We start from the raw sequence: 13,325 nt of genomic DNA on the forward strand, positions 1-13,325 counted from the left end.
AGTGTGGCAGTTTTGAAGAATCCTACGCACGTGTTGTCACCTCTACCTCATGATGGTATATTGCAGTCTAATATGGGGAAGTAGTTGACAATGAAAATGAGGGGGTCCATTATGAAGGACACGCATGCCACTGTGACACTATCTGTGGAAAGCGACAAAGATAAGTTAAATGAGACCATGCAAAACAGTGAAACTTGCATGAACTCAAGTGAGATGTTCGACGCATTTGAGAAGTTGCTTACCACGATAGTAGATAGGTGCGTCAGAATGGAGAACAAGTTGGACCTTCAATCCGTCTTCCTGCACAAGTCTATCAACTGTGGAAGGAAGACCTTCAAAGAACACGGTGTTAATACAACAGTTACCCCTTGTACTACATCTACTAGCATGAATACTGAAGAGTCATTAGGCTCTCAAATTACACCTGTTCAGGTTGCCAGGCTTGATACTGTTCCTCCTAAAAGCCTGAAGCAATTTAAGAAGAAAGGTGTCTTATAATAAGCTTATATGTATGCAAAACACATAAAAAGAAGACAAAATGTATGCACAATAATGAGGATAGTGACACTTAATATTGTAGAGTTAGAGAATACACTGAATATTGCACCCCAATATTCAAAATAGATGAATGGTATACCACATGCTATGAATAATAGTAGGGCCATTGCTCTTGTAACCTTGGGTATGACATTAGGAATTACATGCTAGATCATGATCAAAAAATACCCATCCTGAAGTGAATCATATAAATGTTCTCAAAAATAAACTACTACCTAAGAAAATTAAGCATATGTGCACAAGATAAACTAGTGCGGCTGATCTAATAATTGTTAGATTAGGCTATTTTCAGATGAAAGGACCCCTTCTTCTTTTGTTCCTCGTAACAATATGTCTGTACCTGACAATTCTTTAATAGCTTCAGACACATCTCTCTCTGTGATCCAAATATTAGACCCAAGCAAAGATAAGAGTAATGTTGCGACTCACACCATAAAGATAACACTGCAGAAAATAAACAAGTTAGCTCTTGCGATGACATTAGAGCACTTCAATTACAGACTACCATCTGCCTTTAAATCGTGCAGCTGTACTACACATCCTACACACAGTGATTGCCTTATGTGTAATCACTAATGATGACATACAGATAGTGGATCAATTAGTTGATGTTGCATCACCTGTCAGTAATATTTGGTTCATAGCTCGACTATAATTGGCATTATGAGACTGAGCTTCTCAGATTAGGTTATTCATGCAAAATTGTACAGATGTCATTGCACAAATATGCTAATGTCTCGAGCGTGCAAAAACCCACTAAGGGTAAAAATGTACTGACCATCATAAGTACCATGTCGTTGCCCAATGACTACAGCGTAGCCCATCCAAAACCACAAGTTCCTGCTAGTGGGCCAAATATGAACAAAACTGCAATTGACATGGGAGATGGATACTGGCAGTGGTTACCCAAAGTATTTAAAAACCACTTTGCAGCAATAACACACTGACCAGATATCATCTGCTCATGGAACACTAGAGGATTCACACACCTTTCAGCTATGGGTGGCATGAACGAGCATTTAGTTACCTCCTCAATTATTGCCTTATAGGGAACATGGATGATTGACGGATGTGAGTTTGACAAAAGGAGTGCTGTTCAGGTAGCCGCTACTAAGGGCCATATTGGGCGTCCAAAAGGTGGTTTACTTGTGACAGTATGCTATCCCTGGCATATCTGTAATATGACCAGGTCCATCCAAATGGTCCAGCAGTAAAAATAGATACTGGATTCATGTCGAGTTTCCCATTAATATACATGACCCCCCTAATGCTGTAGCCACTCAACAAAACATAGCGACAGAGGCACAATTCCTCGATACTGTTGATCTCAATTTGCCAGTGTGGATTGTCGGACATTTTAACTCTCAAATCGATATGGGTGCTGAATACCTTTTCAATTTGTTTGCATCTGCCCCAGTGAAGCGTCCCGCTCGTACTAAACAGGATCGTGACTGGTCAGTACTGTTGCAATCTCATCTCCTTGTGCAACTTAATGGACGTTGGTCAGGGGACGAACACAAGGAATATACGCGTGTGAGTGGTCGCAGTGCATCTACTATTGATTATGTTTTCACTAATAGTGAAGCCTTACATTTGTTTAAAGATATGGGCGTTTTGGAACGTGATGAGAGTGACCATCTACCGTTGTGTGTTCTATTGAAAATTGATACAGGTAGTGGCACCCACGAATCCCATGATTTAAATGGGGACATTTACTGAAATGTGCAACAGAATCGTATATCATGGAATGCAACTAATATTGACAAAGCTAAAAAAATGGTGTTGACCCTGTTTCCAACTTTCATCAGTAAGTTTGCTAAAGGTCCAGCAAGCAATAAAAAAGCTTTGATAGATGACTTCTTGATGTTAACCACGAGCATCAAAGAAGCAGTCAAACAACGGAGGAATTACAAAAATGCAGATGAGCGTTGGAATAAAGAGACTAGGAAAAAATGACAATATTATGATAAAAGAATGAGTGACGCCAAAAAACGACTGCAAGTTGGCATTGCCCAGATCCTTCACTCTCCCCTAGATCAGTACACAGGTGTAGCAATATCCCGAAGCAATCAAATTTGGCTAAGACAGCACAGGTGGCATTGTGAGAAAGAAAAATGCCAACAACTTGCTAGCCAGATGCAAACTGGCAACAATATGGGAATATGGAAAGTGATTAAGGGGTTGACAAAAATGGGCCTGCCAATTAATAGAGTTCCTGAAGCGGTTTGGGCCACACACATTGCGGCTACCTTGGGGACCTCCACTCCCGTGGACCCTGAGGTGGTCCTTCCTAATGTTTGCTGGGTATGTAAAGTGACTGTTGCAGACCTCATCACTATTATTGAGCAGCTGCGTAACTCTGGTGCTGCTGGCCCCGATGGAACATGCAATAACTTGATAAAATTGTCCCCCAAGATGTGGGCTGAAGCATTACACCTTTTGTTTATCTATACAGGTGAATGTGGTTTACTACCCACATCTTGGACAGAGAGCCATATTCTCCCAGTCCACAAGAAGGGATGTTGGACCAATCCTGCCCATTACCGAATGTTGGCCATGCTAGACATACCAGCCAACTTTTTTGCTAAAGTCCTTCCAGTCAAACTTAACCAATGGATAGCTGTGAAATGTATAATGTCCCCAAATCAAATTGGATTCAGAAAAAATGCTGAAACAACTCATAACCTTCCGCTCCTCATATCAGCAGTTGAATATATTTGGATAGACGAAAGGTCTCAGAATATGGAGCATTCATTGACTTCAGTGCTGCATTCAACACTGTAATGAGGAATAGGTTGTGACAAAAACTCATAGCGTGGGACATACCACGTGGTCCTTTATCTATGTTGATGCTACTCCACAGAGGTGTCCGCCTACGAGTGTGCCTTGATGGTCAGGGCAAACTATCCAAATCCTTCCCCACAAGTAGGGGCGTTAAGCAGGGTTGCATAATTGCTCTGACCCTGTTTAATCTTTACTTAGCAGACTTGGCTGCAGTGTTTGTTAACTTGAATGTCCACACTGTTAAAGTGTGAGCTAAAAAAATTAATTGGCTAGGATACGCCGATGACCTCCTTTTATGAGATCACACTCCAAAGGGTTTGCAAACCATGCTACATGCTCTCAGTTTATATGCCAAACTAAATGGACTCCGGATCAATGTCACTAAAACAAATACTATGGCATTTACTGGTAAGATTAAATCCAATAGCACCAAATATAAGTGGAAGATTGCCGCGTCTGAAGTTGAATGTGTCAGCAGCTACAAATATCTGGGAGTCATTGTCGACGATAAACTAAACTGGAAAAGGCACTGGGAAGAAATGAAGAAGAGATGCTTATCCATTGGGAAAACTATAAGCTCATTTATTGGTAGAAATGGAGGTTGCTCCATGAAGATCATACTACTACTTTATACAGCAGAAATGTAACATGTTCTCATGTATGGAGTTGAAGTATGGGGTCACAAATTCACTAATGAGCTAAATAAATTTGATGCAAAAATCTTAAGGATATTGTTTTGCATGCCTAAGACACTTCCAGTCAAGTTCCTAAGACTTGAATGTAATCCATTAGATACTCCAGTGATTTTTATCCGCAAAATGGCTATGAGTTACGAGAAGTTGATGTATCGTAGCTGATTACATCCATGACTACAAGAACGGTTTGAACAAATGGGTCGTCTGGGGTTCATGTACTCTATACATAAGGTATGGTTTGGCGAGTTAGTCGCACAAGCAAATGGTCTATCATTATGCTCACACAAATACTGGTTAAAACATAAATTGATCCCGGAATATGTGTCTACATATCCTTATAGCTCTACAATCGGAGAATTTCTGTTACTGAAGTTCAATGCTAACCAGGTCCTTGAAACCAAGGGCGCAAAGAATGGACTGGCTAGATCCGAGCATATGTGTCGATTATGTGGTAATAATGTCATTGAATCAGTGAAGCATATCTTGATAGACTGTAAGAGCCTCAATCTCATTAGATATAGATATCTTAAATCATTTAATAACGTTACTCACAAAGCAGATATATGTATTATGTGGGAAATGTGGATGGAAGGTCATGGTATTCATTTTATATATTTCATGGTGAAATTTTATATCAAAATTATGAAGATTTTAGAAGAATTATCCTAGAATATATCAGTTGCTTGTCTTAAGGTATTATCATTAAGCAGTTTAATTAAAAAAAGGGTATAAATAACACTTTATACATCAATATGTTGTACTTTCATTAATGTAACCAAAGAGAGTGATAAAAGAAAACTCCAAATCAATCAGACACAGACAGGTGGCATGATAGATAAAACTAAATTATGGATATTAAACAAATCACAAATGTACAAAATCGAATTTAAAGCAGGCGGTAAAATAAATAATTAAAACCATTAAAAACATCTAGTTACCTGATGTTGAACAGTTACCTGGCCTGTCTTTGGGTCAACACTTTGGAACTTTAAGCAATTGGTCATGACATATATAATGTATTGCTAGAAAATGTAACGTAGAATACAAACGACTTGAGGTGAGTGTCTATGCACAGGAAATAAATATAAAAATAACATTCTCATCTCAGCGTCAGTCCTATAAAACATTAGCCATCCTGTAAACTCAAACATTTCCAATGGCAATCTCGGATTGGGTTAATTGTTTAGGCTACAGAGGTGTTGAAAAAAGGTGACAACTTCAGGTGAAAGTAGCTCATCTATGTAATGCATGCAGCTCTCGGTCATCAGAGGATTTAATTTACGACACCATTCCTTGAAGAGAAAGTTACAAAATAAAATATATGTCATTAGGAATTACGGACTGAAAGGCTGCCTTGGGAATCGTGTTAAAGAGGCAATTCAAACAAAATATTAGTGTGAGGAGTATGCAGGCCCAAGCATAACCTTCGATCAGACAAAATATGCCAGAACTGTACATAGGGTGGCTCGAGTATAGGTTTTTCGAATGTGAGTAGGTGTTATACTGCTAGAAGGCTGTTGTGTAGCTGCCATGTAAATAACAGCATAAGTAAATCGGTAGCACCTTTACATGGTGGTCTGTTATGGTAGTATTCTTAATGTTCCAACTTGCCAGCACGATAGCCTAAACAAGAACAAATACATTTAAAACATATTGTACTAGAAAGTGGTCTTTTAAGACTATCCAGGTTTTAATTTGCTTTTGAAATAGTAAGTGGCGCGGGACTGAGTGCAAAAGCAGGTGAAGTGGGTTGCACATCTTAACTGCTTCCATGGGAAAACCGGAACCAGCTGAACGGCCAATACAAAAGATTAGCAACTGTTAGTGGATGGGATGGAATATGGCACTTCGAATTACGGTAGGTACTGCTGGAAATAGCCTCTGTGGCCAGTACTTTTAATTTACTATTTTCAGTGATAAGAAAGCCATGTGTACTCCGCTGGTTCACATGCTGTACCGCTCTATCTATTCATTCTTCAGGCAAGACAGGTGGAAATGACAATTCTTTACACTGGTTATCCTAGAAAACATGCCACTATAAACACCACTACCGTGAAGGGTTACGGCCAACACATTGCTTTTCCCATGAAAAAGTAAAGGGTTCAGGGCAGAGGGATCCCCCAACCTCTGGTATTTCCCCTCTATGTTGCGTGTTCCATAAACAGTGCCGCAGGATGCCTACCCAAGACCAAGAGATTCAAAGACAGTTCAGCAGGCCTATAGATGCATAAGGTAGAGCTGTGTTGTGGCGGAGAAGGTGGAAAACGGATTCACTAGTCTTCTTCATGTTGAAGTCATGTTTGTGTCTCAAGGCCAGGATAAAGTGCGGGACCTTATGCTAGATCCACTCCTCACACCAGTGTTGGTGGCTTTCCCACTGCCCGGCTTGGGTGAGGCTGTCTTTTCTCTTTCCAACAAGTGGAAAAAACGTATCTATGCCACCATTTTGGTGTGTTAATAGGTTCTTGTACAGCATAGCAGCTCCAGGAGTCGGTGATTCTGTTTTTTCATCCCCAAGAATACAAGGTTCCTACTCTTAGTCAGATACTCAGTCACGCAAAAAAACAGAAATGTCTTAGCTTTTCAAGGCACAGTATATGTGCGAGGTAGTGCTTACAAACTCCAAGTCTTTTACTGAAGGATGCAAAAGTTGTGCCCTGTTCCTCATGCGTTCCAAAGCATTGCTGAAAGGTTTTGGGAAGCAGACGTAGGTGCTGGAATAACAACCCCCTGCCTCTGCAGTTCCCGCAGCACATCCAGTATGGCGTCTAATTCCACCCGGAACCTCTCCAGTTCTTGATTCTTCGTGTGAGCAAGCTTTCGCCATTTCTCAACCTCTTGTGTTTGCTCTGCTTCCGCAACATCCCGCGTCTGCTGAATGATCTGGAAAATCAAACAAAGCAATTCCTTAATGGCTGCAGCATATGCATTAAGAATACATCGCCTATTAATAAGAATATTGAAGGCCAAATATCGAGTGATTTGTTTGCATATGCTTTAGACTAACCTTTCCAAAATGATGGCGGTTCTATGTGTTTTGAAAGACTCATTTGAAAGTCTGTATTTTGTTTGTGCACTTTTGGTCGAGCTGAAAACGATCAACCAGTTTTCTTTTATTTTGTTATGGGGGGGTGGAGGTCCCACCAATATTCCCTCTGCTTATAGCCAACGCCCCCCACCCTCCCAACACCCACGCCCAACTCCCTACCCCTGAATACAGATATATTTGTAATCGTTGAATTCGATCAAAAGCGTGCAAACAAAATGCAGACTTTCAAATGAAAGTCTTTTAAAGCATATTCGGTTAAGGGCTACATTGAGAACAAGTGTGCCTCACATTTAGCTCGCATAATTAATTCTGCAATGACTAGGTTGTTTTAATTAAAAAACAATAGCAGTATTGGATTCATCTCCTTAAATCGCCACAATGAATTTGTTGGAACATTTGCAGCTGTCGGTGCCAAGAAACTGGCACATATCAAAAATTAAGCTCTCACTGATAGTAAATTAGATTAAGCATAGAAGGTTTGCTATATATAATCTGGACAATATAAAGCGGTGCAAACTGGCTCGGAGGATTAAATGCCAGCTACTTCTACATATTTCACAAAGGCATTCTCAAGCAAAGGGTGTACAAACAAAGCAAGGAATGTTACTGTTCTTATTTTTTTTCAGCTCAAAGAATGTTAAAACGAGTTCAAAATGGTGTAACGAGTGATGCATAGCTATCTATAAGGATGACTAATACAGTACTTATGCATAACAATATGAACGCATTAAGAGAAAAAAGTAATGTAAACCAGGGTAGAGTGCTCTTTGTATACCAGAATAAAATAGAAGTAGAAAAGCAAGGAATAGGAAAAAAGGAAACTACATAAGGGAAAGGTGAACATTTAGATGGTGGAGCTTAGTTAGAGTAGAAAGCTTTAGAATGTAACTGATCATTCAAAATAGGACTCTACATTTCAACTGTAAGAAAAAGGAGTTACAGGGTTATGGACAAAAGGTTAGCGAATAGGATGTTCATCAACTTTTACCAGTAACATGTAAACATGTAAGCTTTGTCTCTGAAGATGGGCGACTGCAAAGTGATGGAAAAGGCAGATATCGGGAAACATGAGGTCGTGAAAAATGAAATCACATTTCTATCCTGATCCTTTGGGTAAGGTATTCCTTACCCAAAAACGATGGATTATTGTTTACAAAGAAGGGGTTAAATTTAGAACTAATGTCTTTGCAACTCATTGCGTAGCAGATGGAGCACCACCATTTTGAATAAGAGATTTTAGAAGTGTCTTTCCAGCCATCTGCGAATGTCTAATGAGCAATATCAATCAGAAGGAACAAGTTACTTACCTGTAACTGTTGTTCTCCAGCATGGGTCTGGCATGGATTCACATGCTCATGAATATTCCCCGTCGTCAGGCTGGGAATCCTCGGTAAAGAAAAAATCAGTATCAGTTTCATTTATGATCTGTCTTTCTCAGTAGTAACCAATCACTGGTCTCTGGGTCATGATGCCCCCAGCCAATGACTGCCCTCTCCCTAAGCGCCGCCTCTGGCAGCCATCTTCAGATTTGGTAGCACGCAAAGTGGCAGTATGATCAAGTGAAGAGCCGTAGAGGGGCAGGAGGGAGGGCTCGCATGTGAATCCATGGCAGACCCATGCTGGAGAACAAGTTACAGGTAAGTAACTTGTTCCTTCTCCAGCATGGGGTCTGGCATGGATTCACATGCTCATGAATATAAGAATACATAGCAGTACACATGCACAACCACAGGAGGTGGCAAGGCTCAACATTAAGCATTACATAAAACTCAACATTAAGCATCTCTTACCTCCCCACCAGGCTCACCTTAAGCGAACAGGTTGCGCAGCACTGCCTGGCCGACTCTGGACTCCTCCCTGGAATCCCGGTCGATGCAGTAGAATCTCGTGAAGGTGTGCGTCGACCTCCACGTAGCAGTCCTGCAGATGTCCAGCAGGGGCACACCAGACAAGAACGCCGTGGTAGCAGCGATCCCTCTGGTCGAATGGGCTCTCGGACAGCTGGGCAACGGTCGGTTTGCCAACCAATGACAATGCATGATGCAGCCGGAGAGCCATCTGGAAATGGAAGCTTTCGAGAGAGCCTTCCCTTGATTCACAGGTCCAAAGTTCACAAACAGCTGTGATGTCTTCCGAAAACTCTTCGTTCGGTCCACGTAGAACTTCAGCGCTCTAGCCACATCCAGCGAGTGCAAAGTCCTCTCGGCCGGAGAGGAAGGCGACGGGAAGAAAACAGGTAGCACCAAGGGCTCGTTGAGGTGGAAGTCCGACGGCACCTTGGGCATAAACGAGGGGTGCCTCCTCAGCACCACCCTTGTGTCGTGAAAAGTCAAGTATGGAGGCTTGCAGGATAGGGCCTGGATCTCTCCCACTCGCCGTGCGGAGGTGATGGCCACAAGAAACGCAGTCTTAGACAACAGGAATTTCAGCGGCGCCGAATGCAGGGGCTCGAATGACGCCCCCATGAGCCTGGTCAGCACCACGTTGAGTTCCTACGCCGGGGCAGGGGCCTTCACCGGCGGGAACAGTCCCATCATAAATTCCTTCACCAGGCGATGGGACCAAAAGGATGCCCGTCCTGTGGTTCTGGTGTATCAGGAGATCGCAGCCAGATGTATCTTGATGGAGGCGTGAGCCAGTCCAGCCTTGGCCAGCGACAGTAGATACGGCAGCACTTGAGGGGCCGTCATCCGTAGAGGGTTAATCTTCTGTGCACGGCACCAGACAGAGAACCTCTTCCACTTATGTCCGTAGCACTTGAGAGTTGAGGACGCCCTGGCTTTTGCAAGGACCTCTCTGCAGTCAGCTGGGATATCGTACCCTCCAAACTCTAGCGCTGCAGGCCTGCAAGTTCAGCGACTCCGGGTCGTGATGAAGTATGGCACCTCCTTCTCTGGAGAGAAGGTCCGCGTCCGTCGGCAGCTTGACTGGTGAGGACGCTGACAAGTCCAGAAGGTCCGGGAACCAGATCTGCCTCGGCCACGCCAGTGCGACCAGGATCATCCTGCACCTAACCTCTTCAGCTGGTTGACGAGTCGGAGCAGCAACAACAGAGGGAACGCATAAAGGAACAGGCCTTCCCAGGGGAACGAGAACGCATCGCCCATGTTCCTCGGCTGGGGAAACCTGCTGGCGAACCTCTGGCACTTGGAGTTTGTCGCCGTCGCGAACAGGTCGATCTGGGGTTTTCCCCATCGTCGGAAGAGTCGATCTACTTGATCCTGACGTAGTTCCACTCGTGGCACGAGCGCAGCTCCCTGCTGAGTGAGTCGGCGATGGTGTTTTTTTATCCCTGCCAGATGAAAGGGAACCAGAAACATCCATTGGGCGACGGCCCAATGCCACAAATCCTGGGCTTCCTTGGAGAGGGCTGGGGATCTGGTTCCTCCCTGCTTCCGGATGTAGAACATCGTAGTGGTGTTGTCGGTGAAAACTCTCACCACCTTGCCCTCGAGGGACAGGAGAAAGGACCTGAGGGCCCAGAACACTGCTCGGAGCTCCAGGATGTTGATGTGAAGCTTCTTCTCCTCTGGAAGCCAAAGGCCTCTTGCTTGAAGATCTCCAGTGTGTGCTCCCCACCCTTCCAGGAAGGCATCCGTCGTCACTGTTATCTGGTGGGATGGGGTCTGAAAGTCTGTGCCCGCCATCAGATGAGCGCGGGCGAGCCACCACCGGATCGCTCGTCGGAAGGTCTTGTTGAGCGGAATCCCGTCCTCGAAGCTGCCCGTCGCTTGGATCCAGCGGGAGTTGAGGAACTCTTGCAGAGGGCACATCCGAAGCCTGCACAGGCGCACAAGATATATGCAGGAGGACATCATCCCGAGGAGGGACTTGATGGACCTCACCCTGGCCACGTCCGTGGCCAGCAGACGCTGCACCTTGCCCAGGATGGCCTTTGTCCTTTCTTCCGACGGTGAGGACAGGCGCACCACTGTGTCGAGCTTTGCTCCCAGAAACAGTGTGACTTGCGACGGGACCAGGTGGGATTTGGGAAAGTTGATGGAGAATCCCAGGTCCGAGAGCAGCTGGACGGTCTTTGCTGTGTGATCCATGGCGAGCTCCCTTGTCCCTGCTCGGATGAGACAGTCGTCCAGGTAGGGGTAGACGTGGATCCCCTGCAGGCGCAGCCGCGCCGCCACCGGTGCAAGGCACTTGGTGAACACCCTGGTGCCGACTTCAATCCGAACGGGAGGGCCTTGAACTGGTAGTGCCGTCCTTGGACCAGGAACCTGAGGAACTTTCGGCGACCTTTCAGAATGGGGATATGGAAGTAAGCATCCTCCAAATCCAACGACGACAGGAAATCGCCCTCCTCCAGCTGTCCCAGCACATGCTGGAGGGTGACCATCCGGAATTTCTGTGCCTTGATGTATTTGTTCAGCCGTCGCAGGTCCAGGATGGGGCGCCATCCTCCTGTCTTATTTTTTACTAGGAAGTACCTTAAGTATACTCTGGAGCCCCGGAGCCTCTTCGGGTCGAGCTCGATGGCACCTTTTCTGAGCAACGCCCTAACCTCCAAGAGCAGTTGAGGGATGAGATTTTCCTTCCTGACCACGGGTGGAATGCGGGGCACTTTTTTGGAAATTTCAAGGGAGTGCCCCTGGGCCAGGGTGTCCAGCACCCAACGGTCGGTGGAGATGGACTCCCACACGCTGACGAACTTCGCCAGCCAGCCTCCCACCGGGATGCTTCAGTGGGGGCCCAACCGCGCTGTCGGTTCAATCTTGTTTGGCGGCTGCCTTGCCGCCTTGGCCTCCCTGGCGACGACGGCGGGGCCCCCCCGACTTGCCTCGTCCTCTATAGGCTTCCTGCGATGCGGAGCGGGCCGCTTGGCGGTACGTAGAGGAGCCAACGCCGAATCCCTTGGAGGCACTCTGCTTGCCTCCGGCGCTCCAAAAGGATGGCCTCCGTTGCCGGAGAACGCCTAGGGCCCTAGAAGTCTCTGTGTCCGCCCTGATTGCTTGGAGGGACTCATCCACCGCTTTCCCGAACAGGTTGTTCCCGTCGAACGGCATGTCCAGCACCTTGGCTTGCACATCCTGGCGGAAATCCGTCGCCTTGAGCCAACCTCGTCGTCTAAGGCAAACGCTGTTGCCTAGCTGGCGGAAACCGGTATCGGCAATGTCCATTGCCACCATAATGGCGTGGTCCGATGCCACTTCACCTTCTTGCAAGATCTCCAGGGCCTCTGTCCTCTTGTCATCCGGTAGGAAGTCCAACAGGGGGGCGATCTTGAACTATAACTCCCTGTCGTAGAGGGCCACGATCGCGAGGGCATTGGTTGCCTTAATCGTTGTTGCCGCCGACGAGATAACACGTCGTCCCATTGATTCCAGCTTCTTCCCTTCGCCGTCCGGCGGGGAAGTCGACGTTGAGACCGATGCCTCCCCCCGCTTTCTTCTTGGCCGCCGCTGAGACGACCGAGTCCGGGGTAGGTTGTGCCCTAAGGCACAGAGTGGCCGCGTCGAGGACCCGGTACTTCTTCTCGTACCGATCCTTCTTGGCAGGCGTCATAGAAGGGTTCTTGAGAAGGGCGAGACCCTCGTCCCAGATGTCATCCAGCAGAGGCACAGCGAGGACTGACTTCCTCCTGGCCTTGCGCTGTTGGTAAAGGAAACCTTCCTTCTTCTTCTCCTCGGGGTAGAGCTGAAAAAGCTCGGATGCTCTGGCGATCATTGTGTGGTGTCGAAAGATCCGATCTCATCGGACGGGGAGGCCCGGGCTGGTGATGGGAGCTCTGTCCCGTCGTCACCGCCGTCATCGTCGGTACCCGTTGTGGCAGCGTCTGTTCCCGTGTCATTCCCAGGGACGGGGGACGTGGGTAAAGGCTGAGCAGGCCGCGAGGGCTGAGAAGGCGGGGCTGGGTGGATACGTCTTCTCTTGTTTGGGGGGCTTCCTGGCGGGACCGGCTCTGGTTCCTCCACCGGACCTGGTACCGGGTCCTCTGTCGGTGGTAAGGGCAATCTTGTCCTTATCTCTGAACATAAGGATTGTATCGCCAACAAAATGGCCGCCGAGTTATCCTGCGGCTCCGGAAGCGACGGCTGACTAGGACCCTCGCCAGTGCCACTGTCACTCTCATCGTCACCCTCGTCGGGATACCTCCCGTGGGGACGGGCCTCCTCGACGCCCTCGTCGAGCCCCTGTAGGACTTCTGCCAACTCCTCCGCGGATGTTGTGTCCGTGACCACAATGGCCACCGCCCCCCCCCCCTTTTCCGCCGGGGTCTTCACGGGGGT

The 13,325-nt window shown here is 46.5% G+C and overlaps 1 protein-coding gene across 3 annotated transcripts in view; it reads right to left on the reverse strand.

Moving 5' to 3' along the window:
- Positions 1–4,864: 4,864 nt before the first annotated feature.
- Positions 4,865–13,325, reverse strand: part of CEP162 (centrosomal protein 162) — a 2,248,134-nt gene continuing 2,239,673 nt past the window's right edge. For all 3 annotated transcript variants that reach the window (XM_069606335.1, XM_069606333.1, XM_069606334.1), the window contains one exon: positions 4,865–6,920. In XM_069606335.1, the coding sequence (XP_069462436.1) occupies positions 6,702–6,920 (219 nt within the window). In that variant the 3' untranslated portion in view covers positions 4,865–6,701. The remainder of the gene's footprint in view (positions 6,921–13,325) is intronic.

This window comes from Ambystoma mexicanum, chromosome 4p, assembly GCF_040938575.1.
Source record: "Ambystoma mexicanum isolate Mex_15411 chromosome 4p, UKY_AmexF1_1, whole genome shotgun sequence".
Lineage (NCBI taxonomy): Eukaryota > Metazoa > Chordata > Amphibia > Caudata > Ambystomatidae > Ambystoma > Ambystoma mexicanum.